Source organism: Amblyomma maculatum, chromosome 1, assembly GCF_055883805.1.
Source record: "Amblyomma maculatum isolate TAMU_Amacu chromosome 1, ASM5588380v1, whole genome shotgun sequence".
Taxonomy (NCBI): domain Eukaryota; kingdom Metazoa; phylum Arthropoda; class Arachnida; order Ixodida; family Ixodidae; genus Amblyomma; species Amblyomma maculatum.
Genome location: NC_139344.1, coordinates 43,068,654 through 43,094,235, shown reverse-complemented (window position 1 = coordinate 43,094,235; position 25,582 = coordinate 43,068,654). Strand labels below are relative to the sequence as shown.

General features: G+C 43.9%; 1 protein-coding gene across 1 annotated transcript; it reads right to left on the bottom strand.

Annotated features, from left to right (window-relative positions):
• Nucleotides 1-15,851: 15,851 nt before the first annotated feature.
• On the bottom strand, nucleotides 15,852-25,186 carry LOC146202226 (solute carrier family 13 member 2-like). The gene is made up of 6 exons (XM_084588025.1): nucleotides 25,109-25,186; nucleotides 24,026-24,103; nucleotides 21,687-21,864; nucleotides 19,902-20,069; nucleotides 18,282-18,419; nucleotides 15,852-16,996 (listed from the first exon to the last, which is right to left on the bottom strand). The coding sequence occupies exons 1-6, from the start codon at nucleotides 25,153-25,155 to the stop codon at nucleotides 16,919-16,921; spliced, it is 687 nt and encodes a 228-aa protein (XP_084444151.1). The 5' UTR covers nucleotides 25,156-25,186; the 3' UTR covers nucleotides 15,852-16,918.
• Between the last annotated feature and the right edge of the window lie 396 nt (nucleotides 25,187-25,582).

The following is a 25,582-nucleotide window of genomic DNA, read 5'->3' as shown; positions in this document are numbered from 1 at the left end:
TTGCGAGTACCACATCTTTTTTTTTTTTTTTGGGGGGGGGGGGGGCGGGGGGGGGGGGGGGGTACGCCACTAAAACATAAAACAACAATAAGCAAGTCAATAAAAGCCTTACGCTTTATTTGAGCATACAGCGCAGTACACAAATTGAAATGCAGTATTAATTAAATTGTTTTCTGATTTACTTACAGCAGAGAACTTAAATATTGGTTGCGTCCGTCGCGTCGTTTTTGTTACGTTAATTGAACTTAATATATCAGTTGCGTCCGTCACGCCATCTTTGCTACGTTAATTGAACAAGTTAACTTAGATATGGGCGTGGCATAATTTAGTTTTCTCAGCGATAGGGTCCCTCAACTTCTTTCTCGTCACTGGTTGTCTCTCGGCGAGTTAAAATGGCCATTTTTGCGGAGAGGTGCGTCTGAATGCAGTTTAATGGTAACATATGCTCACTGAAGGCCGGAATTGATTTCAATAAGGTAATTCCGTAGTGTAATTCCCCCCCCCCCCGCTCTTTTATATATTCAACGCGTATTCACTGACTCCGGGTTGCTTCTCGACTGCTGTTAGCAAAGAACAAAACAAGCACGTCATTACAATAATGCTATTTTCAACTTATTTTAAGTAACCCTAACGGTGCCGTGATAGTAGGTATGCTGCGATGTGCAGATTATTCAACCCAGTACTTCTCACTGTATCTCAAAAAAAAATTGTTTTGTTTTTGCTAATACCACTTTTTATTGCTAACATTTAGTGCCTTTTCAATCAAATAGCATATTTCTTACGAAGGACCCGTTTATTTCACGCAAATGGATCGAACAGCGTACAGCATCTTGAAATTATATAAACTGGAATTCGCATTGCAGCCTCCGCTGACATGGCATTGGTGCTGCGACCGACGTCAAAGATGCTCGTCGACTGCACGTCAGATATCATAATTCGATACAAGGTCCGGTTGACATTTGTTATGAATGTAAGTAAAAAATGACCTATGTCTATCCTGCGAACTACATAACGTACGTTTGATAACTTCCCCTGTGTATCATTACTATTCCTGCTGCTCTGCTGCTCGTATTTTTTTTTTTTAAGTTTCAGTTTCGCATTCTTTCTCAAATTTTTATCTTACCAAATTTACGTAGCGGCTACTCACTTACAGCTAGTACCATAGCGATGTTTGTAGTCATGCTATCTATTAAGAGTGCTAAAGCGTGAACATTGCCGCAAGAGGCTGAGTCCATGGAACCGGTGCCCAGTAGTCCAACCTGTTCCCCTGAGAGCAGTAAAAAATAACAGCATAGAAGTACTTTTCTATCAGTTTTAACTAAAATGAATTATGGAAAGTGTATGGAGAGAAGGTTTGAAGAACATTACAGCTTGTTTCAAGTTGTGAGTGGATGAGTAATCGTTAATTATAAGTATAGCTGGCACGAAGGCCTGGAAGATGAGTAGCTGGGTCAGGGCGGTCACATTTTGGCGTCAATGCCTGCCTCACGTGCAAACTGCCAGAGGGCTAGCAGCGTGGATTGGGCTCGAGCGTCGTCCTGGCTCGGTGTTATCCAATCCCTGAATGAAGTAGCATAATTCAAAAATTGATCGAGATAGCACTTAAACTGATTCCGAATGCCAGTGATTTCTGAGCGAATTATCAAGTAATAATTCACTTATCCTTGTTCAGTCGCGCAAATGTTCGATAGGTCATTAAGTGTGATTTCGCTTCTTTTTTCCGCTGGTGCGAGGCATCTGCAAATATCACGCTGTCTGCGCACAGCACTACCGCACTAATCGGGTGAGAATAACTGCGCCTTTCGGCTGTTTGCGTCAACAGTTAGTGCCGGACAGCATGCGAGTATGGTGAATTTGGTCAGTTTCTCAACGTGATTAATGGATTGATTCGATGCAACTGTGCGTTTGGCCTTGGGAGATGTAAAAAACAGTTTAGCGCCTAAGTCTGACTAAGAGTGGAGATGCGAGCGCCTTCCTCTTTCCTCTCAAACCCGGACGTTACGTGATCAATATTATCATCATTATCACTATACGAAATATTATTATCCCTATCCCTACTGTAAACATATCATTATCATCACTATGACTGGCAACATCTTCATCGTCATCGCCACCATCATCATCACCCTGTCAATAACTACCATCGGCATCGCAACTGACATTAACACTATCACCAAGTATCACTACTATACTATCGTCAACTATGGTATTTGGCCCAGGGAACTTCAAAACAGGATGTCACATAACCTTTCCCGATGATCCTATTTTATTCTAACAACTGTTACGGACGGTGGACCGTCCTTCTTCAAGGTAGAATTGAGGACACACACACACACACACATATATATATATATATATATATATATATATATATATATATATATATATATATATATATATATATATATATATATATATATATATATATATATGTGTGTGTGTGTTTAATTATCTTTCCCCTAAACAGATTACATTACTAATCTCTGTGATTATCCAAGTAAACAATAAGAAAAAAAGACAAAGTACCTTCCCCAACGCTTTCCTTGGCCTCGCCGACTGTTGGCTTCTCTCCTTCATGTATTATAACGAGCACCCTCATTTCCCCTTAATTGATCTGCTTGTAGCTTACGGGGGTCTCGGTTCTGGCAGTCTTGAAGCCATAGGTAGCGTAAGAGGGTTCTAGCACAGCTTTCGCCCTCGCTCTTGATCACGTTCTACGTGACGCTGGCGGTAACATAGGACGTTCCATGTCCGTCCGCCGCCTTGGCTGAGGGTGGCGCTGGTGAACACTCTCAAGGTTCGTATACAGACAACATAAATACCTAAGAAAGTAGCAGGGGGGACAGCGGCCGATGTAGCTCAGTTGGTAGAGCACCGGACGCGTTATTCGGAGGTCGTGGGTTCGGTTCCCACCATCGGCACGTAGTTTTTTCTTCTACTTTGTGTTTAATTATCTTTCCCCTAAACAGATTACATTACTAATCTCTGTGATTATCCAAGTAAACAATAAGAAAAAAAAGACAAAGTACCTTCCCCAACGCTTTCCTTGGCCTCGCCGACTGTTGGCTTCTCTCCTTCATGTATTATAACGAGCACCCTCATTTCCCCTTAATTGATCTGTATATATATATATATATATATATATATATATATATATATATATATATATATATATATATATATATATATATATATATATATATATATATATATATATATAATGCGTGGGTGTGATCATATTATTATACCTACATCAATATCTATTTCTAACACTAACTATATGATAATTGACAGTTCGTGCGGACACGCCCAGTCGACATTTTTGGCTGACGCTTTTGCCGATACTTTCGTCCACTCCACCCATGAACCAAGAAAGGCATTCGCCATATATTACCCGCATGGTAAAAATAATTATCAAGCAATTCAAGAACATATTGAGGAGTTATACTTCATGTTACACTTGAGCAGCAGGTTCTGGTATCGCCAGCTTTACTATCGAATCTGGCAGAGAAAGCGCTGCTCAGAGGGGTTATTCCAGATTACTGACGTCACCTCGTTCTAATCACACGATTAGGTTGCGACCACTTCCTACTTTCCAACGGCAATCACGGCAGGCTTCTGCATTTGTGCCCTTTGTGTTGCCGGCCTCCATAAGTGACATTCACATTTCCACATACCACACTGAGCTAGAGCGCGCAGTCTGAACGCGACTTCGCCTCCTACATCAGATTACACAGTAACTGATCGGCAAAGCGACTAAAGTGCTTGAACATACAACTTATGCCGCAATGAATGTGCGAAGCATAACTGCAGCGCTAAGGGCAGCTGAGAAGCGAGAATACGTGACGGCATTCAGGGAAGCGGGTTAATGAATTATTTCGTTTGAGAGGATCACATAGCATACTGTGCAATCATTGCACCGCTCACTAGACGTGATAAACTGCACTGACCGGGTGATCATGGGCCGTGCTCAGTCGGGACTGCCCGAAAAGTCCAAGCGAGACAATGGTTGCCTTTCGTAAGTCACTTCGCTCGCTCCTTACGACTACCAGCAAGCTTAAAAAACTTCTTAATTTCCCCGAATTCCCTCCGGTTACGTCAATAAAACATACGATATCCAGGATTATATTCCGTGTACATGCGAGCTATACAGTGGCAGTAGATAGAAAAGGAACATAAATAGAGCAAGGAGCGGCAGAGCGGAACGTGGACAGATGTAGTTTGCTCGTTTGTAGTTATAGGCAGGCCGATGCTCGAATCAAGGTACCAATCGCACCTCCAAATTATTCATACTGGCTCTGTTGCGGAGGTATTTGACGGAGTGGCTCCCAGATGGCGCCAATGTACAGCTGATGTTGCAGGTCACCAGGCTCATGGACACAGAACGTTTATATCAGGTAAGTATCGTATCGATTTTGAAACAGTTGCGATTGTGTGTCACAATGTACTAGTTCCTGCACTCTACCGGCCTCCCCATGGCATTCTTAAAAACTTTCTTAGCTTTGTTGAGAGAATTTTGGTTCTAGTAAACGCCAAAAAATGGAACGTTGTTGTCATTGGTGATTTCAATGTTGACCTTTCTTCAGCTGAGCAACCAAAATAACTTCTAGAAGTCATGCTTGCAAATGGTTGTGAAAATTTAATCACCGAAGCCACTAAGAAGCCACGTCGAAATCTTATCCCTGTCAGGCTCAAAAAGCAGCTCTATTTCTCACTAATACACTCTCTCTTTAATTATTGTTGTTTAGTATGGGGTACCGGAATTAAGACTGATAATGACAGACTATTTGCACTGCAGCGGAGGGCCATTAGAGCATTATATAAGGAAAGTTTAGACACCGTAACGTTCATGGCAACACATAATAACCTACCTTTCCACGATATATATAAGCAGAAATTATCTGTGTACTTATTTTCTGAAGTGTCGAGCAATTATAATAGATTTTCTAGTGATTATCTAAATAGGGTTACTGGTCACAATCTGCGGAGGACTTTCATTGTTGTAGATAAACCTCGGACTAATTATGCTAAACAGACAATTGATCATCAAATCATGAAAGTATGTAATAATTACCCAGACATACTTTATATCGCAAGAACAAGTAGAAGTCTGCCAACTTTCAAACGGAGAATAAAACCTCTTTTCACTTCAATAGAAAACCAAATACATGACTAAAGTAGATGCGGAATCGAAATGTATTGTGTTATTCCTTTACATTGTTCCAGAGTTTCATAACTGTTGTTACATTTCCTTACGTTTTGTTATTGGCACGTGTCTGAATGCGTATTTTGTACTGCGGTGATAGTTTTTAACTCGGTGTTTTTGTTTCATGTGTAGTTATATACGGTGAAGATTGTTGTATGTAGTTGCATGTACATTGCCTGTACTTTGTACCCGCTGCTGTTGCGCACAGTGGGGCCAGGACCTCGTCAGGAGACTAATTACCTCCTTTTGTCCTGCCCCACGGGCAGTACCATGTATTGCCCACACAATCACTGAATAAAATAAATAAATAAAAACAGCAATTACATTGAGAATTAAAACAACATAAAAGCTTTTGCTTTCGAATTATAGTCGGTTTAACTAATGTAACCCCTACCAATGTTTATATCGCGTATAGCCGTGTCTCGTTGTTACAAAAAGACGTGATGACAGTGTTTTCCTTGTATTTTTGCTGAGGACTGACGACGGAATTTTAAAAAATCTCCAAGCGCTGTTATTCCAGTGAACTGATCATCATACCTAAAATATGATCACTGTTTATCTCGCCTCTCATTTGCAGACACAGGAAGCGCTTAGAGCCACTGAGCAGTGCTTCGTGCAGCACATCACAGAGAACATGATAAGGTTTTAGAGAACATGTTAACATGGTTTTAGGGCCAATTTTGTTTTTATGACAAGCTTACAATAACACTAGCTGTTTTGGCCAGAGTCATTTCACTTGGTTCATTCGTTCAAGCTTCTTATAGTACTCTAGCATCTCATCCACGAAACTTCAATCACTACTTTATTTCCCTCCTCGCCACTGAATTTCGTATCTTTACCTTCACAACATCATGTTTTAATACCTTACACCATGACAGTCAGCTCATGCAATCACTGCATCGAACACAACAAGCACATCTCATCCTTGTAGCATGGTCTCCTACGTACCCACACAGCCGAGTTTCACGAGACTTCTTTCGTCCTTAATGCTCAGGAATGTTATGGCCCTCTCGGATGCCTGGAACCCACCCACCCTCCTGCTTGTTCTAATACTGCCTATAAACAAAATGTTTTGTCATTGCCATGGCTGCCGCAATGTAGTCACTAATAATTTCTTTACACACGCACACATCTTATGCGAGTCCAATACGAAGATCCTGAAGATATAACTAAATAATGATAACCTCGTCCCGGTGGCGCGATTCCGTGTTCTCAACGGTGGGGTCTTCTGAGCAGCGTCACCTGGCCACAAATGGCAGAAATACTCTTAAAACGAAGAGCGCAATTAAACCCTGTAATTCTCATCGCTTCTGTGGCGCAGTGGATTAGGGCTGCGTTTTCGAACACGAAACAGAGCTTAAAATCCACTTGATACTTTTTTCTGCACTCGTGTTTACCATTGACAACAATAAAATAAATCACCAACATATTTCAGTGGGGTGTGTTCTCGTTTAGGCTCAGTTATGTGAGGGTTTTACTTGTAAGTTGCTGTGAAAGTAAAAGCAGCGGTCTACGAGATGGGAGGCAACATGGTATGGCACCGCTCACACTACGTAATTCTGTAATTATTTCGGTACTTGTTTCTTACCTTCAGTGGGTGTATTACATTTAGGTGGTGTTTAGACACATTTCTGCACCGCAATCATCGTTTAACTAGCTTACATATACAACCTGAGAGGAGGAAGAAGTTCCGGGACCCTACCATTGAGAGATCGAAATTACGCGTCCCTGTGCGATGCTAACGGTCAGCCGAAAAGCAGTGAACCAAGCTCCCTAGCTGTTGCGATAAAGCTAGTGGATGCGTCGTAGAGAGCTATTTGGCATTTCTAGTATGCAGATTGCACAAGAAGTCTCATTAACTAGACGGCTAGTGAACTAAAGTTACTTCTGTAGTTACCCTTCTAACTATTCATGATATGCTCTTAACCTATTTATTGTTTTGTGCCTACCTAAATAATATCCATATCAGTCGTTACAATTTAGAAAATGACGTCCTTGTCATTGCTGCAGCACTAGGAAGTACTGCGGCGGAAGAGAAACTGAGCTGTGCGGAATTCGCATCGCATAACTATGCACTTGTATAGAACTATGCACTTGTATAACATGCTTGGCTACCCGCCGCTCCCAATCGAGCGCTACCAGAGAGGCAATAAGAAGTACAGCAGTGCGGTCCTTTATTTTATTGTTTACTTCGAGCCTTTGGCTCTTCTTACGTAATTTGATTTGCCTAGTTCTTGGGAGTATTGTGATTACCGTATTGCCGTGGCAAATCCAATCTGGCGACCTGCACGAGGTCCCCCCCCGCCAGCTAGATGGGCCGGAGCGGTTAAGGCTGCTAGGCTTTGTCCAGTTGCAGCGGCCAGCGGTCAGTATGGGTGCAGCCGGAACCCATACTGAGGGGTAGCGAATCCCCGAGGAGGTTGTCAGCGTACTCCCTGCGGCATTGTGAGCGTGCCGCGCCCACGTAGCCCGTTGCCTAACACGGTGGCAAGTCTGAAGGGGTTCGGACTTGGCACGTGGAATCCGATTAAAGCAAACAAAATTCCCAATGTACGGGGTGGTCGGTAGGCCGAGGGAAATCCCTGCCCGCCGCCTAGGGAACGGTGGCGTAGCTGCACAGTACTAAAGGAAATGCAGTTAGCTGACTCCGTATGTTGGATCAAAAATACCCCTCGGTGCGAGAAAGTGAATCTCCCAGCCGCAGACGCGTTGGTTTTCGCTGCCAGGGAGAGCGGGTCCTCGCGGGGCCGCAGCTGGGGCGAACCAAGTCCATGTTCTGGGGAACTTGCCTTTAGGCTCGAAAAGGCGAAAAAGACGGTGTCAAAGTAGCCTACATGATCTCTAGTAAGCCAGAAACTTGGGAAAAGAACAGTGGTCGCACAAAGTGCTAAAGCATTTTGGGTTGGTGCTAAAGCACACCGTGTCCTTCACTGTCAGTATCTTCAACGAAAACGCAGAACTACTCAGGGGAGTCAGACCCCGCAATGATATGAGTCAGTTGGCTGGCCGAGGGAAAGCCCAGCCGGCTGTCAAGGGCAAATGGCTCAGCCGCGCAGTACGCGAGGAACCGCGGCTGGCTGGTTCATATGCTTGCACGCAGGGGGAAGTGAAGACCCCTTACGAGGAACCGAGTCGGTACGGCTGACCGAGGGAAAGCTCAGCCGGCCATCAAGGGAACGATGGCGCTGCTCGCGTAGTACGAGAGGAACCGCGGCTCGCTGACTTGGATTTCCTCCAGGGGCAACCCCTCGCAGAACCGAGGTTGGTTGAGCTGGCCTAGGGAAAGCCCAGTCGGCCACCTAAAGGTGGCTTTGCACGCGCAGTACGCAAGGAACCGCGGCTTGCTAACTAAGGGCTCAGGCGAGGGGTTCGAGACCCCTTGTTCTTGGGCGGTAGTGCTGGCCGAGGGAAAGCCCAGCCCGCTGCCATGGGCCCGGTGGCGCTGCTCGCGAAGTACTAAGGGAACCGCGGCTCGCTGACTCAGGGCCAAAAAAGGGGAGTGGAGACCCTTTAGTGTCGTACCTCTGTAGGTGCGCGCACGAGTATCTTTGCGGACATAATCAGACCGGTCAACCCGGATGGGGCCAGGTATCCCAACTTGGCGAAGTAGCCGTCAAACATACTATGTTGGAGAGAAAACGGTGAATGGAAACCACTGAGGGTCTATAACAGGGTGAACTATGGGCACCGCTTCCTAGTACCTGGAGTAGGGCTGAAAGAATCACAGTACGGCGAAATGCGCCTCTCCAGTAGCCCTGGTACAGTCGGGGCGAGGGAGCCTGACTTGGGGGACGGGGAACCCCAAAGTGACCCAGCAGCCTGTCTCATGTGCCGGAGACCCGGAAAACGTGATGTGGATGTGAATGCGCTTGAAGGCCGAGGGCCGTGCATTGGCTAAAACGAGTGCTCGCCCTCAAGTAAGGCCAAGGAATTGGAGCTCGAATCGAATCAGGATCATTTGAGGAAATCCCGAAGCTGCTCCGATCCCTCCCACAATCCCGTAACCCTTTCCCGATATCCCATTTCCCTTTCCCTTTTCCGATCCCTTCCCTCTACTTCCCAGAGAAGATCACGGGGGATCTCCCCGGGCCCGCTCTCCGGCTGTGGGTCGCTGCGTAGAGATTCCCGCATTTTTTTGGAACCTTCGGGTTCTTTCGCCTACAGGTGCAAACACAGACCAAGCTTGTCCTTCGGGACCAATTATTTTATATTCGATTGGATTGAGCCTGTTATACCTAGTGACACGGGCAGAGGCATATTATTTTATTCTCTTTTATGGCTGCCTCACCATATTATATGTATTGCCGTGGTTAAGCCCGTTATACTTAGTGGCACGGGCAGAGGCACTTTATTTTTCTTTACTTTTTGCCTGCCTCGCCATAGTATATGTATTGCCGTGGTGTTCTTGCACTTTATCACTTCGGCATGCACGTACTGTGAATTGGTCTCGCTGTCTTTATCCGCAGCCCCAACGGGTACGAAGTAAAACTTTCGATAACGATGCAGTTACTGCTCTGCTAATAGTAAGTGTGCACACCCTGCTACTCTTTGCTCCTAAGAGTAGGCAATAATTTCAGATGTAAGAGACACTGTTTCGCACGTCTGATTGCTTTGAAGTTGCCTGCTTTGGTGAGGTAGTACAATATAGCACAATAGCGTTGTTCTAAAAAAAAAGGAAAATGTTTGCGTGGTTTTCTGTAGCAAACAGTTTATGGTAGAAAACAGTTGAACAATACGCGAGCGTGTGCTCATCATGCAAGGTACATCGACTGAATTGCAGCTTAATATACGGCACCGTAATTGTTCTTAGCGTTGGTGTGCGTATATGGAAAAGAGAATAGCAACATCAGGCACATATAAAGGCTGCGGATGTTATATGCGTACCATGATAGGATTTAGTAGTCACTCACAAAATGATGTTGCGTAAAACAGAGATCACTAATGGCTGCATGTAGTCGACTTCGTCATACGGAAAGAGAAATCAGTCATAATCACCTTCTGCAACAGCCGGTAAACAAAGGTGTCTTGCCTTAGCGTGCCCCAGAATTTAATATGAAATAGAGGAAATTAATAAGTGGGTCAGAAGTAGAGCAAGAAGGAATGTAGATATCTTAGCTTTGTCGTTTTTTTTTTTTCAAGTATTCAAATGTGCCGCATAGCGATAGTAAGTGATAGTTCACCTGGACGTACCCCTGGACGACGCAAAGAAGATGAACGCTGTGTTACACTGGCTGTACGAGGCCTCTTATGCTAAGATGTTCTGAAAGAACGAAGACAGGTATGGCTCGCCAACTGCGCCATGGCGCCAGTGTCCTTTGGCGCAGACACGATAGTGATGACTCGAGGGAATGGAATTACGAATTCTGAGAATAAACATTGAACAGTTATTTCTATACTGTTCCTTACCTTCGTAGCAAACGTAGCCTGTGAGTAACGCACGAGCGACCTGTAGACAAGTGGCGCATAACGGCACAGGTGCCATAATATTGGTGCTTTCAGCTTGCACTGCCTACGACGGAGAATGTCGTGAGAATGTCGCACGTGTTTTGAATAAACTGTACCCTTTGTCTGTGCTCCTCAGAATTCTCCAGTATTCTCAGCCCAGATTACCTACAGGCCATCTGCTCTGACTGCTTCATTGTTTGCACACATTCCATGTGACATTAAGTCATGAGCATGTTGAATTTAACCATCAAGTTTAACCTAGAACATTATTTGATTTTATAATCAGTGTATCCCCGATCCAAAGTGCTATAGAACAGCTCATTGACGTTGAAAGGGCTTTTGAGATAATACATAAAAAACAGTGAGTGCAAAGTTATCAAGAAAAGGATGGCCATATTAAGCACTTTTTGTTTCATTTTAGGGTCATTATTAAGTAGTTCACATAAAAAATATAGCAAGCGATCTTCAGACCTAAAAGTACGGAGTGCCACTGGTGTCGGTGTTTTGTTTTCAGGGCCGTTATCAAGTAGCTAGGTTAAGCAATATAACCAGCGACTTATACAACCTTTAAGATATGAAGTGACACAAGGGTGTTTCCGAACCGCTGCTCTTCAATTTTGACATGAACGATCTGCGTCAACTGTCCCTAACTACAGCTATAACTAGATGGTATACCAAAACGCAGATAACAAAGCGCAGACACTGGGACATGCAAATTACAACAGAGGCATATATTCAGTTCCAAGGGTATTTGTAGATTGTTAGTATCAATCTAAGGGAGCCCTTCTACAGGGTAAGACCAGAACTCATTTGTTTCGAGGGGCCACTTCAGAAAATCCATAATACAGCAAACTTTATTGGCACTGTGACAAATGTTAAAGATGTTCATCAGTAACTGTCAACCCCAGTTCTCAAGTGATAGCTCAGGACACATTGTGATAAAACGTAGTCGTGAAAGTCCCACTTTAAAAATTCTTGGAAGACGCTTAGACTCCGCTTAACATGCACTTGACGCGATAGCGTTCGTGTTTTTCCGACACGTTTGGCGACGTGGGTTTCTCGTGAGAAATCAATATTTACTAACACCGTTTTCGGGTTCTATCACTTTTAGCTAATTGTGCGATTAAGCCTAAAGGGATCTTTATCTTCGAGAATTGCAGCACGTTCACTGGGACCCAACTCTCCAAATGGGCTTTTTGAAACGATTGGAAGAAAATAATGCGTCAAGAAGCCGTTGCAGAGGAAAACCGTTGACCACCGTATTGCAAATGCAAGAACGGAGTCGTGACTGGTGCGAATGAGCTGTGGGTGTTGTTTCATAAGATGTTGAGCTACTTAGCCCCAATGACACTAATAAAATAATGAACAGCATTGGATGTCCACCATGTGAAACCGCAGTGCAAGTCGCTGATTGAATGTTCTCTCCGTAGTATATCTCTTTGCCAACACCGGCATTACGGTCTTGTGTTGGAAAATTGAGAGGCAAAATGAGAAATATGTCAAAAAAAATAAAGAACAACAATAAACTGGAGCTGCATTCTTGATCTATAAAACACGTAATCTTGTGTTGATATTTTACAATACCATCTTTATTTCTGTACAATACATTACTATCGGTGAGGAGCCATCCGTGCCAAGTGTCGACCTTCCAAAGGGCTCTCCGGCATTTCTCAGAAAAGCAGGTCAATGCTCGTAAGCGTGGCTGTGTTTGCGCACTCTTTGTGTTTAGGCGCTTTTTGCGTTCGCGGTTGCGTGAGCGCACGAGTGGCACGAAACAGTGTGAAGCGTCTACGTGGACTGAGACAGAGAACAAAAATCCGTTTTGCGCGGTTGTATTCGTGAGCGAAAACGAAAGGCGCGCACGACACAAGCACGCGACGCGCTTCACTCGTCAGTCAGAGAGACGGATCAAATATGTCGTCCTGTCAGACATGTCATATCTATGGCTCCACTGACCAGCGTATGAAGAGGAGATTGGCATTTCGAAAAGGAATGTGAGAGAGCTTTGCTTTGTATTTTCTGCTGCTTTTAGGCGCCTGCATATCTGCGGTATTTCGCTGACTATATCTGCGATATATACCTGACCGAAGCATTAGGTCAGTCGCCCTTCAAAGTTCGCTTCCTGCCGTGTGTATCCCGATATTCGTCGCACTGCTATGGCGAAGGAAATATTCTAGAAAGCCTACAAATGGGCATAGATAACAGTTACGATGCCCTCAGGCTTGTCAGAAGATAAAGAGATTAACACGAATAGTCAAAAAAGTAACTGCATATACATCCGCCGTGCTATCAATCATTTAGTACAACATAATATGCTGATTACCCCAGATAAAAAATTTAATTACCATACTCAAAAACATCCAACACAAGACCATCAGATTTGTCTACAATAGGTATCGCCGACTTGACTCCCCCTCCGAACTTTATATCAAAGAGACTGGCAGTCTTAGCACTATTAATACCCGAGCGAAGAACACACAACTCAGGTTTATTTGCCTTCTTACTGGAGCCACTAAAATTGATCGCAACTGATACACTTCAATTTCAACCCATAGAAACGAAAGAACGCAGCATTCTAAGAATTTAGACGAGTATCGATCGCTCCGCTATACGTTCCTGTATTTTTCCCTAGCGGTCCGCGAATGGAATGCTTTAGCTGTTGAAGTGGTTAATTGCTCATTACCAGATAGTTTCATTCCACAGTTGCCAACTGTTCCTTGAATAGTTAGGCTTACCCATGTTAGGCTTACCCATGCACAAATATAGTGAAACATGTCTTCAGCTGGATTGTATTGTCATATTTTTCTTTTGTTTTCCATTTATAATTCCATGTGCCATTTAAAAGTACAGAAACACTAGACAAGTATGGATTGTCAATATTGTTAAATTGTAGAGAAGGCACAAACGAGATATCATGCGGCGTGATGCGTGGGACGGCAAGTCGAGGTCTCTTTTCATTGAGGTGGCGCTGAAATGTCTTGCATAGGTCGAGGTGTAAATCGTGCAGTGCGGTTTTGAGTGACTTCAAGGTTTGCGGTGAGATATAATTGTGACGGGTGCCAGATAGCTGACGCGACCTCAAGCTTAGGTCTGATGAACGTGAGATATGCTAGCTTTTTATGTCTGGGGACGAGTAGCTGAGATTACGTCTCATGTAGCCCAGGGCGGGTGAGGCTTCAGATCACGTGTTATCCATGATAGCGATGGTGTCCTGTGCAGGCCTAGATATTTGTATGACAATGAGTAGGCATCGCGGGTGGAGTTGAGGTAGTAGGTAGTCTCAATCTAATTGTGAAGGCGGGAAAATGCCATGACATTACATTTGGTTGCGTTTAAAGGCATGAGCCATGCTTCACACCAAAGTGAATAGCGTTTTGGGTCTTGTTGGAGGGTGCACGTGTCGTCTTGATTAGTTATTGAATGAATGAACGTAAAGGGGGAGCCGTAGTGGAGGGCTACGGAGTAATTTCGACCACCTGGGGATCTTTAACGTGCGCTGACATCGCACAGCACACGGACGCCACTTCGTTTCGCCTTCATCGAAACGCAGCCGCCGTGGTCGGGTTCGAACCCGGCCACGGCGGCTGCGTTTCGATGAAGGCGAAACGAAGTGGCGTCCGTGTGCTGTGCGATGTCAGCGCACGTTAAAGATCCCCAGGTGGTCGAAATTACTCCGTAGCCCTCCACTACGGCTCCCCCTTTACATTCATCCATTCTCTCTTTCCACCTTCACTCCCACCTTACTCCCTTCCCTTACGGCGCGGTTCAGGTGTCCACAATGCAAGTGTGACAGATACTGCGCATTTCCCTTCCTGTGAACCAATTATTATTATTATGAATGAATGAATGAATGAATGAATGAATGAATGAATGAATGAATGAATGAATGAATGAATGAATGAATGAATGAATGTTTATTCTGCTTTTGTCGTGACGAAAAAAAAGCAGTTCGTAATGACCGCTTGACGGACTTCGCCACCCGTAAAGTCGACGATAAGCAGCAGCGGCAGTTTGTTCGAAATAAAACGAACAATTCACGCTTTACAAAATGAGACAGTGCTTTGAAACAGAACAAAAAAATTTACAATGACAAGAAAAAATAAAAAAATATGAATCGTTGACAGACGCATTTCTTATCAATACAACCTAATAATGATATATTATTGTCTTTGTTTTTTCTTTGTTTATCGTCAAAGAACTTAAGAACGACCATTCCTTCAGAGAAGTGGGTACTTTATTCGCAGAATCCGTTAGTTGATTAATATCAGTAGAGGAGCAGAATAAGCTAGTGTCGTCAGCGTAAATAATAAATTTTATCTGATTGCATATAATAACAATATTATTAATGTATACGTTAAAGAGTATAGGAACCATAAGACTGCTCTGTGGCACGCCATTCGATATTTGTAGTACATCGGAACGACAATTATTGATAACAACATATTGGGGTCGCGAGCACATATATGACTTGAGAAGGATGAGAGCATGGCCACGTATACTACAAAGTTTGAGTTTTGCAAAGAGGGTATTATGATTTAGTGTATCAAGCGCCTTACTGAAATCTATATCTCACATGGCGCGGTATGCGACGCAATCATCGGCGAACAATCTCAATTTAGATTTCATGTTAGAAGGCAGATCATTGATGTAAATTAGGAATAGTAATGGTTTGGTTTGGTTAAACCCCACAAACCAAACCAAACCAAACCAAACCAAACAGTAATGACACATATAAGCTTTTCTGGAAGCTAATAACGTAACTGACAACCGGCAACAAGGTTTTCTCAAGGACTTATCTACAGTGACCCAACTTCTGGAGGCGATTCAGTACTTTGCCGCTGCCATTGATAACCAGTGTCAAATAGATGTTATGTTTTTTAGATTTTGAAAGAGCACTTGACCGTATCTCACACACAATGTTGTTGTTCAAACTGAAGAATATCTTTAAAAACGATTTACTGTTGGGAGCGGGGGACTACAGGCGTACTTATCGTTTCGATCTCAATCCATAACAATCGACAATGTGTGTTCGAGCCCAGCTTTGGCAAGCTCCGGTATCTCGCAAGAATTAGTGCTTGGGCCATTGTGCTTTTAGTATTTATAAATTACATTGTTAAATAGATTCCTGCTAAAATCAAGCTGTTTGCCGACGACTGTGTACACATCATGAAATATGAACTCCTTGTGGCCAGCGTTTTTTTTTTTAAATATGCCTTAGCTAAAACTCAAGATTGCTGTTCAACGTGGCAGATGAGTATTAATACCGAAGAAACTCTTTAAATGTCTATAACCCGGAAGCATTAAGTTTTTCCTCTTAATGCTTAAGAAGTTCGCCCTCTGTTCGTCGTGAACAGCTACAAGTGCTTGGAATTCACAATAACCTCTGATCTACAGTGGAACAAACAATTCTAATGTTCAAAAAAAGGCTTTGAAAAAAGTTAGCTATTAAGATGGCCTCGCCGCTATTCCCCGCAGGAAATTAAGCAAGCACGCAAAACCTTTATTCGATTTTCATTATAATACGCCTCAGATGTGTGCGATCGCTTTACTAAAGAAAAAAAATCTCGAAAATTTTCAAAGAATGTCAGTACGATTTATTTATAATTTTTACTGTCGGCGGACATCCCCTACCATGTTACTTAATAAGGCAAATTTGAAGTCTTTGTAGCTCAGGAGATACCGGGAGTGAATTACGTACACGTATATGATCGTTCACAATAACTTAGGAATTCACAGGAGAAGTACGTTGAGCTCGTCGCTGGTTGTTCAACATCATCTTACTACTCCTTAACACTGAAGGAGTTCTCATGCCGCACTGAGACATATAAAACTTTTTTTTTCCCGCGGACCGTACGGGAATGAAATATTCTCAACGGAAATTATTTTATAATACACCGATTTCTTATAAACGTAATAACGGCCGCTATTCTAGCGCAGTCATTGAAATCGTATTGGACGCCCTAGATTTTGAGGAAAAGCTAAAGGGGAAAGTAAGAATTAGATAAACTTATCTAAAGTACTTTTCGGGAAAACGGCGAGCTGCCACACAGTTCTATCTTAATAAAGATAGCTTGATTAATGTCTTTAAACTGGATTATGGACAGTCAGGTAATATAGTAAGCGCCAATGCATATGACGATAAAGTCTCATGAGATCACCACCGTGATGGCTACGATCAAAAGAGATATACTGATGAACAAGTAGCTTCCCAGAAAAAAATGAGAAATGAAAAACACAGCAATGAACAGAGCTCTAGGTCTGCAGCAGCTACACGAGGAGCATTGTGTTGGCTGCAATCACGGAGCAGACGAAGGTAGCGACCTTGATCAGGATTCCAATCATGAGCTGTGCAAAAAAACAAAATGAAAATAACAGACAGGAATTAAGAACCAAGCGAATAGCCATAGCTTTTGACGCCAATATACGTGGCGTCGGGCAAGGAGGTTTTGGCACACAAGAAGAACCGCAGAAATTGAATATGTCATTCACCTGATGGAAACATACGGACACACGGACTCCATCACTTTTTTACTGCGGTGCTCTTAATAATCGACGCATTCTCTTGTATCTAGGCTTGCTACGCACTGACCTTCTTCATAAGAGAAGATGAGACAAAAGCTACCGAGGCTGGCTGTCACATCATGGTTCCAATTGCAGTTATCCAAGAATCTTTGCTGTCAACAGGATATGCGCGGTTCTGTTTTCATTTCCCTGCGACACCTTCGGCTCCCGCTCGTAGTGTGTTATCTTTCCCAACGGCTTCAAGTTCTGCCTGCCTCGGATCGTCGAGTGTACACATCCCTGCACTCTCTCTAAGGATGATAGAGAAAAATGAGCCTTTATGACAACTCCAGATGTGTTTTTAATTACAGGTATGTGTAGGGCCACCAGGTGTTGCATTAAACGAACCAAACGATGGATGAAGGATGTTATGAAGACTCATACATATTTTCGAGCTTGTGATGGCCTCTCCGTTCCCTCATTGCCTTCTTTCTTTGGGGCGGAGGGGGGGGGGGGGGGGGGGTACCGGCTAATCTTTCGTGCTCAATCTTTTATTTATCATCGCGCTCTTAAAAGCGGGGCCGGAAAGCAGCGCTAATTTTAATCCAGTTTTAACGCAACAACTTTAAAGGCCCCATTATGCACAAGAGCCGGCATTGTTAGACGTTATGAGCGAATCATTACGGGTCATGACCTTGGCAGGTGGCTGTTGGCTGACGACATGGCCGGGTACCGAATCGTGAAAGCACACTCCACATTGACACAATATTGGCATCATGCTGGCAGTGCACTGGTCCTATGGTCTGGGATCCAGCGGTCAACTGTGAAACTTACATCTCGCCTTCCCGTCTCAAAGAAGCGGCAGCAGTTAGCAGCTTCCGCCAACTCAGAAAGGTCCCGTGTTCTCGTGACGTGCAAAGCTCACTGACCAGTCAGTGGCCTGTCATGCCAAACGGCATGTATACCGTCTGTATGCCAGAGCAATGCTCGTGGCGCTTCGCTCACATCGCCAATGCCAACGGCTAATTTTCCTCAAAAAGATATCTTTCCCGCTATTGCGTTAAAGCCCCACAAGGTGACCCTACGAGTGCTTATCATTAAGAAAAGCGAGAAACGGATGCAAACTCACGAGTTGCGCGCTGCGTACGTTGCCGTGTAGGCGCAGGAAGATGAGCGATGGCCGCGTGTAAGGCATGAGCAGCACGTAGCGGGACTGCATCACGACGGGCAGCGCGAAGTACAGAGGGTGGCGTTCGAACTTCTCCGCCTGCGAATACGCGCAAGAAACGTGAGCGCTGACAAAAGGTGAGCCTCACCGCTATAATAATCCCGGTTCCTTTTGCAAAACGTACAGCATTTTCCAAGACTTCTTTTCAGCACCCCGTCGTATAGCTTGTTATGCTCCTGCAGCGTTCTGAACGTAGCTTTTAAAGGGTAACAAGAACTGCTCCTTCCTCGTCAGAATGATAGCATTTCCATAGATGTTACGAAGATCGCTTCTCAGCCTTTCGCCTAAGATCAAAGTGTAGATGTTACAGGAAGTTAACTACAGGGTTCAAACTTTAAACATTTCTCAAAGGCTGTGTGTGCCACAATTTTTCCGAGTGATGGCACTGTGCTTGTGAGATGCTGGGGTGTTTGCGACCACGAACAAACGCAGTCTTTTTGCGGCAATCGATCTCTTAGGCCTGAGCCGTTGGAGACGCGCTTGGCAAAATTGCGGTTTCATTATTTCAACCGATGTAAGGATACAGACAACGGTGAAAAAGAGGTGATCTAACCGACATGCGAGGAGCCGCCAAACTGTTATGTACCGTGCGGCCGCCAGAGGTAGTACCGGCGTAAGGGTACTGCCTGTTTCTCGTCGGTCGTTCTTCTCGCTCTACTATGAGCACACATATCAAAGACCTTTGATTTAGATGCATATACATGACGTCTGCTTGCTTGAAACGTCTTCTATTTGTTCATGAGGGCGTCTCTATAGCACGACCTGCACTCCGAGCAATACTTTAACTCGAGATCACATGTAACTTCAAAACACTACGCATAGAAGACGAGAACAAGATGAATTACCGCGATTTCATTCTTTTCTATGTGATGTTTTGAACCTGCATTACTCGTTACAAAAATGAAACCCAGCTGCAAAGACTTACGTCTCAGGCGTACTGTCTGGATTGTCGATCCATTCAAGACAGCAAAACAAAGCACGAGCTGGCCCACTCACGTGGTCTGCGCTCCGCTTAGAAATAATAAACAAAAGCTCCCCGCTGAAACACATTACGCTATTACATGCACACCGATGGTGATTATTCCCCATCATCTTTAGTGCATGTAGCTGTTTCAGAGTTGTAAGATATTTCCTCACTTACCATCACACAGTCAGCAAACATTCAACTGCGCCGTGACGGAGATGGGTGAAATTCGCCCGTGGTAAGCGAGATAATGAATCAGCGTCAAAGGTTCACAAACAAGAAATATTATACAGCAGAGACGACACAAAGATATTATGTTTACCTCAAGCGAACACATTCAATGTGTTCTGAAAACCAGTGCAATATATGTAGTGCAATACTTCACAGAGGAATGAGTGGTTTGATGATTACTGCAGATGGTAAATTTACAACACTGCGTTAATATCGCGGGAGCAGAACAAAACAGCACAATTTTTTGCAGGCAGCTCATTTTTGTCCAAAAAATATCACGGCAGCACAATTGCCAAAATAGCCAATGTTTGTGTGTGCTTTCTCACCAGAAAAACCAGGCTCCTGACGAGTTTTGGGTCGATGTCCGTGGTGTCTAGTTCAGCGACCACCGCTGTGGTAGCGAGCAGCGCAATCAGACACCATTCAGGCCGCAATTCCGGCCTGATGCTGTCCGCCAGCGCAGTCTCCAGAAGCCACGAGGAAGCACCGGAATGCTGCGTAATAACATAAGTCAACGTAGATTCACGTATCACAGTTCACAGTTTTTGCGCGCACACATGCTCGTAATTTAGTGATTAATACATATTGGTACCGTACTCTTTTTTTTTTCGGTATATGACATACAACATTGTTTTGTGATTCACTAAAATTGATTCGCTGACTTTTACCAGCTAAACAAACGGTTAGCAATGGTTAAAAGGGGTTAACCAAGTTTGACGAGGGATACGTCTCTTTGTTTTGCTGATACTACTTGTTCTGCTGAGACCATGGAGCGCCTATCCCATAATCACTCCCTTTACTGAAAACTTTTCACCTTTCTAGGCCAAACTTCATTAATGATGGTGAAGTAGTTAGTTTTGTAGTCATGCACCAGCTGTCGTCATGCCACAACACATTGGACGAGACTTGTCGCTAGATAGGCTAAGCGCCACTTTGACCTTGGCTCAGCTGAAAGGTCACAACGACGGAACCAAGCGATCCTCAGGCATGTGCCCGGAGGAGTAGAGCTATTGCTCAAAGATAATCCTTACCAAGCCCGAAACAGCCGTCAGGAGAAAACATTTCTTTGTTGCCTTTCTAACGACAAATTACCGTACTCTAGGGAATAAAGGTCTCCATTACGCTGAAAAATTGTTCTGGGAGTGTGTGTAATGCCTGTCTACGATCACATTCCTTGTTTACCTTACGTAATAGCAAGCAATCCCTGATTTAAGCTCTAAAAGTTTTGGCCTGAGACAAGTGCTACCACCACAGGGCTCTCCTTTTCGGTTATACAAGCACATAACTTTTAAGGGAACATTTGTACCCGCTATACAAGCAGCTCAGTACGCACAGTCAACCAATACCACTTAATACCTGTCCACTTCTGTTACATGCGTCCCTCTTAAAATCTACTGTTTCTCCTGGCACACACACGACGCGTAAATGAGTTTTATTTCTCGGCTGCAAACGGCGAATGCAATTCTTTATCTGGCGCTCCCGTTTTAGCCCATCCTCTGTACCGGACAGGCTGTCTTCATATACACAGAGTATTTGCTGTTGCACCTGCTAATCACATAATCTAAAGTGACGAGCCAAACAAATTCTGCACATCACTTGCGAGGCGCGCTTAACTAGTTAGTGAGCGCCACATTGCTTCTGTAGGCCAGGTTCCAGCCTCTACTAGCAAAACAGATTTTTATATTTTATTTGACTCGAAGTATATGGATTCGAGTGATAGCCATTTTTACCATGGCTCTACTATCTTTTTTACACTGTCTCTTCTCGTGTATCTCCGCCCTCTCCGCTTCTTTGTTTTTGTTCGCTTCACTCGCTCCCCTGAGATGCCTGGCTGTCGGTCGTCGATTTAGCTGAAAAACACAGCTCCCATCGCTGAACTGAGTGCCTGTTATATTCAGAGCTCGGTGTGCCTTCTTCAATGAAGTATTGCCATCTTTCAATTTTAGTTGGATTTTCTTTCAGGTTGAATCATTGGCCTTGACAGAGGTGCGTGCAATAGTTATGGACATATCTGCACATTGAAGTGAGGACACCCATATGAATGAAGCATGGAGCTTTATGTCCTGTAGCTGTGCTTGCCTGCCCTATTAATAGTGTAGTAATGTGCGCACCTTGGCTACCAGCTGCAGGGAGCTTCCTCCTAGCCGCACCAGTACCAGGTCCCAGGGCAAGCAGCGCAGAACCAGCCGCCAGCTGATGGCGCTGTCGGTCAGCATGGGATTGCCCAACGCCCGCGGGAAGCCAACCGCCACCATAGCGCACAACGAGGACATTGTGGTCGAGTCGACGCTGTGAGACCGCATGCTGTTATGTTAGTTGCTTTGCTATGCTTTTCAAGAGTGAGCATAGAAAACACCACACACAAGAATGCGGTGTATGTTTTCAAATTTTGCGTTTCTCTAAACATAAAGCATGCTCTTCATCGGTCTCTTCGGCACGCCGACTTTTCAAGGCCTCATTCCGACGTGCCTTCGCGTTCCGGCGCGCTACTGTTGCGGAGTTCCGTCCGAGCACCCAAGCACGCACCAAATTAATTTGAATTTCGGATGACGAGGACTAGATTTTTCAGATTCTTATCAGGAGCACGTCCCCCGGATACGAAAAGAAAATCATCCACAAATATACAATGGTGTGATACGCACCTGCGTTGCTATGCAGTATTGGTTGTGCATTTCGTTTTTACTTTGTCTTCCGCTTGCACCTTTGAATACATTTCTTCTCGGGCAGAGGAAAAATGGCTGAGATGTAACCCTGCTGAACTTAGCCTGGCAAAGGGAAAGGATCGTTTTACCTGGTTTTGATTTGGTTAGGCATAGGTTTAGACAAGGCCAGAGTTGGTTTTAAAGCGATTAAATTGCCGAGACTTTGGAGTCAAGAACGCTTTGAACTACAAGGTGGAACACGCGAGACTGTATTCGCCATCAAAGCTCAAGGTCAAAGGTACAAGATCAAGATCAAAGGCCAAGCGGTGGTACTCCAAAGGTGGCATACATGGTTAAGCTATACAGCCATACCGTCACCTCTGGATCGTTTAAGTTCAAACAGCTTGGTGATACATACTGTAGTGAATCTTTCACTGCACTGCATTATTCTATCACACACGGATACTAAACACCCACAAAGGTCAGGCAACACGGGATGTGGTTAAGGCTTTCGATAGAATTGTATCATACAAGCGAATTGTATCAGCAAACCAACTGTTTTACTGCGCGATAAGGAGATGCATTTTCTCAAGAATGCTCGAGGGTTGTGCGCATGTCTGTGTGGCTTTTAGTTATGTGTTATGGTACATTTGCTTTCGTTCCCCTACTTGTTCTATTATATATAAAAGTTTCAGCGAATGAAACCCTTAGCAGTGAGTTAGCGCTTGTCCGTTGTTTTCCTTTCTCTTGTCGATCGGCTTTGACGCGTTTATATTATGAATCGCTACCAACTGGCCCAAATTAACGTTCTACTAAGTGTCCAGTGAGGTTGGGGCGCTTTCCATAGATCCAAACACCATATCACCAGCCTGACAACACCCACAGCAGGGCAAATGTCTCTCCCACGGCCCTCCAATTAACCCGGCCCAGTGCCAGCTGCATCTATTTAATCGCCGATAATTTCCTTCACAAAATAATTTTCAGCCGCCCCCGCTACGCATGCATCTTCTTATAATCCAATCATCCATAGCGCACAAAGCATATCTTACCTTCCCATTACATAACCTGCCCATTTCTTCTTCGCGATTTCGACTACAACTTGCATTTTTTTCTTGACACACTTTTCTCGCTTTCTGTATGTTACTTTAATCATGCACACTATTTATTCTCTCCCAGGCACAATAACATCCAATACATCAGTAGTGACCCGCATTTAGGTAGCCTTTTAATATTCACATCATCAGTTTTAGTCAACCCTGAATCGTCAGGCCAACGCACAAGGACTGGTGGCGTGCAGTAGGAAAACAACAAAAAGAAAGAAAGCAGGGATGTGATGCCGCACTTCAGTTTCGAAGGCCTTTTTTTTTTTTTTTTTTTCATTGCCGGAACACTGCAAGCCTAAGCATAAGTTTTACTATAAACAACATTTGCTAGGTCTTTGAAGGAAGCTTCGACGACTGTTTTGATCATCGAAACGAAACATTTCTCCAAGAATTGAGCAGGGTGAAGGAAGTGATTTGTTTACTCGTGCTAACCTCTCGTCACAGCTGATAGAGTATAAGCCTTTAACTCTGGCTTCGAAACTGGACTGGTAACCTACGCTATCGCGTATATATCCCGGCCATCTTTTAGCTCTAAAACGAATGTGCCGAGAGCAGATCCAGGGTTACTTCTGAGCAACCGAAAAAATATACATATTGTTTAATTTTCAGCGAGAGTACTTAGTGATGGAAATATAAAGGGGTAATGTATATATAGGAATATATGATTAGTCCAAGGCAATGGGCATTTTCTAGAGGCAAACGTACCCCAAGCAACGGCCTGTATCAATTGCAAGCGAAAGGCCGATTCCAAACAGCATCAGGAGGCCCACGATCTCCTTTGCACTGCAGGAGAGTTTAAAGTGCCTCATGTGAGATAAAACCATACATTGGGTTAACCATTGTATTCTTTCATGGCAACACTTTAAGTCATTCCCGACTGAGATTCGCCTATTTCTCCGAGGTTGCGCTCGTATTTTTTTCTGCCCATTGACTCCTATGTTGTTAAATTGAAACTGCTGAACATGTTTTAGAGGCATACCACTTAGAAAGCTCCTAGATGCAATGCCTTAGGAGTTTGCAATTGATTGTTACTTGAAAGGTTGTATTAGGCACAGATCGACAAAGGTCACTGTCAGAGGGCCAATGATAGCATGAAATTACCTCGGTTAAAGCCAAAACTTTGGCATAGATGTTTTGTTTTGTTTCGTTTTTATTATGGTGTTTAATACCCTCATATGACTGAAACTTTGAGGGTTGCCGTAGTAGAGGGCGCTGGGTAATTTGAGCTTCATAGTTGTGTGTGATGGAATCATAAAGCAACATAACATTGAAGCAACAGAATTTATCATTGAATATATTTCCAGTTGCACCACAACGCACTAGAAAAAAAAAATGCCGGTAAAGAAAAGTCCAAGGAAAGGTCCGAAGGCTTCCTGATCAAAACGGCAGACCGTCATTTTATGCGCAATGCCGCAATACTTTAAATCCTCTACAATTATATTCTCCTCCTGGATAGCTTGATGTATTTCCTCGACTAAGAGTCTCGGAATGTGTTTATATGACTCGTGAAGCTGATCCGTTTTCTTTCGCTTCAATCTTTGGTCACTTCCAAATATTTACCACTCTCTTCACGTGGTCCCTACTCTACGGAAGCTAGACTCTTCAAAGCGCTGCTTTTTAGTATGGTAATGTCGAAGTATTCTGAGCGCTTTAGTGGGTGCATAATAAACTCAGAACTGTCGTAAACGCATGGAAACATGTGTTGATTGAGGTTTGATGAGTGATGACAACATTCGCTAACAGAAGTGCTGAAACCGGCTGCGAACGCTGCTCCTTAGAAACACATACGTGATTGGACGTTGCCGTTCCCATTTTTCCTTGATGACCTCATGCATGGCAAAGGCGTAATCTTCAGTATGACTGACGTCCCTGAAATATAAGATATATGCCATTCATGAATACACTATTGTGATTTTCAACAAGGTCTCCCGTATTGTTCACTGTCATGCTTGTTCGCTTAGTAAATTTGGTATTTCATCGCCTGAATTACATTCGTAATTCAGGAAGGGAAGACGTACAAATACTCTGAAACATGAAAAAACCGCTATTATTTCTATTATTGTTAGCTTTTGGTCGAAACTACTGCTGAGCGCTCGACGTGACAAACCCCAGTGAATATATTATAAAGAACAGGGATTTTTGCTTCGCAGATTCCCTCGTTGAGAAGATCAATTGCCTTTAGTGTAATTGAGTATCATACCAGATAAGTCATAATGCGTATCAAGTATAAATGCTCATAATGCGTTCTCCCCATACAAGAGG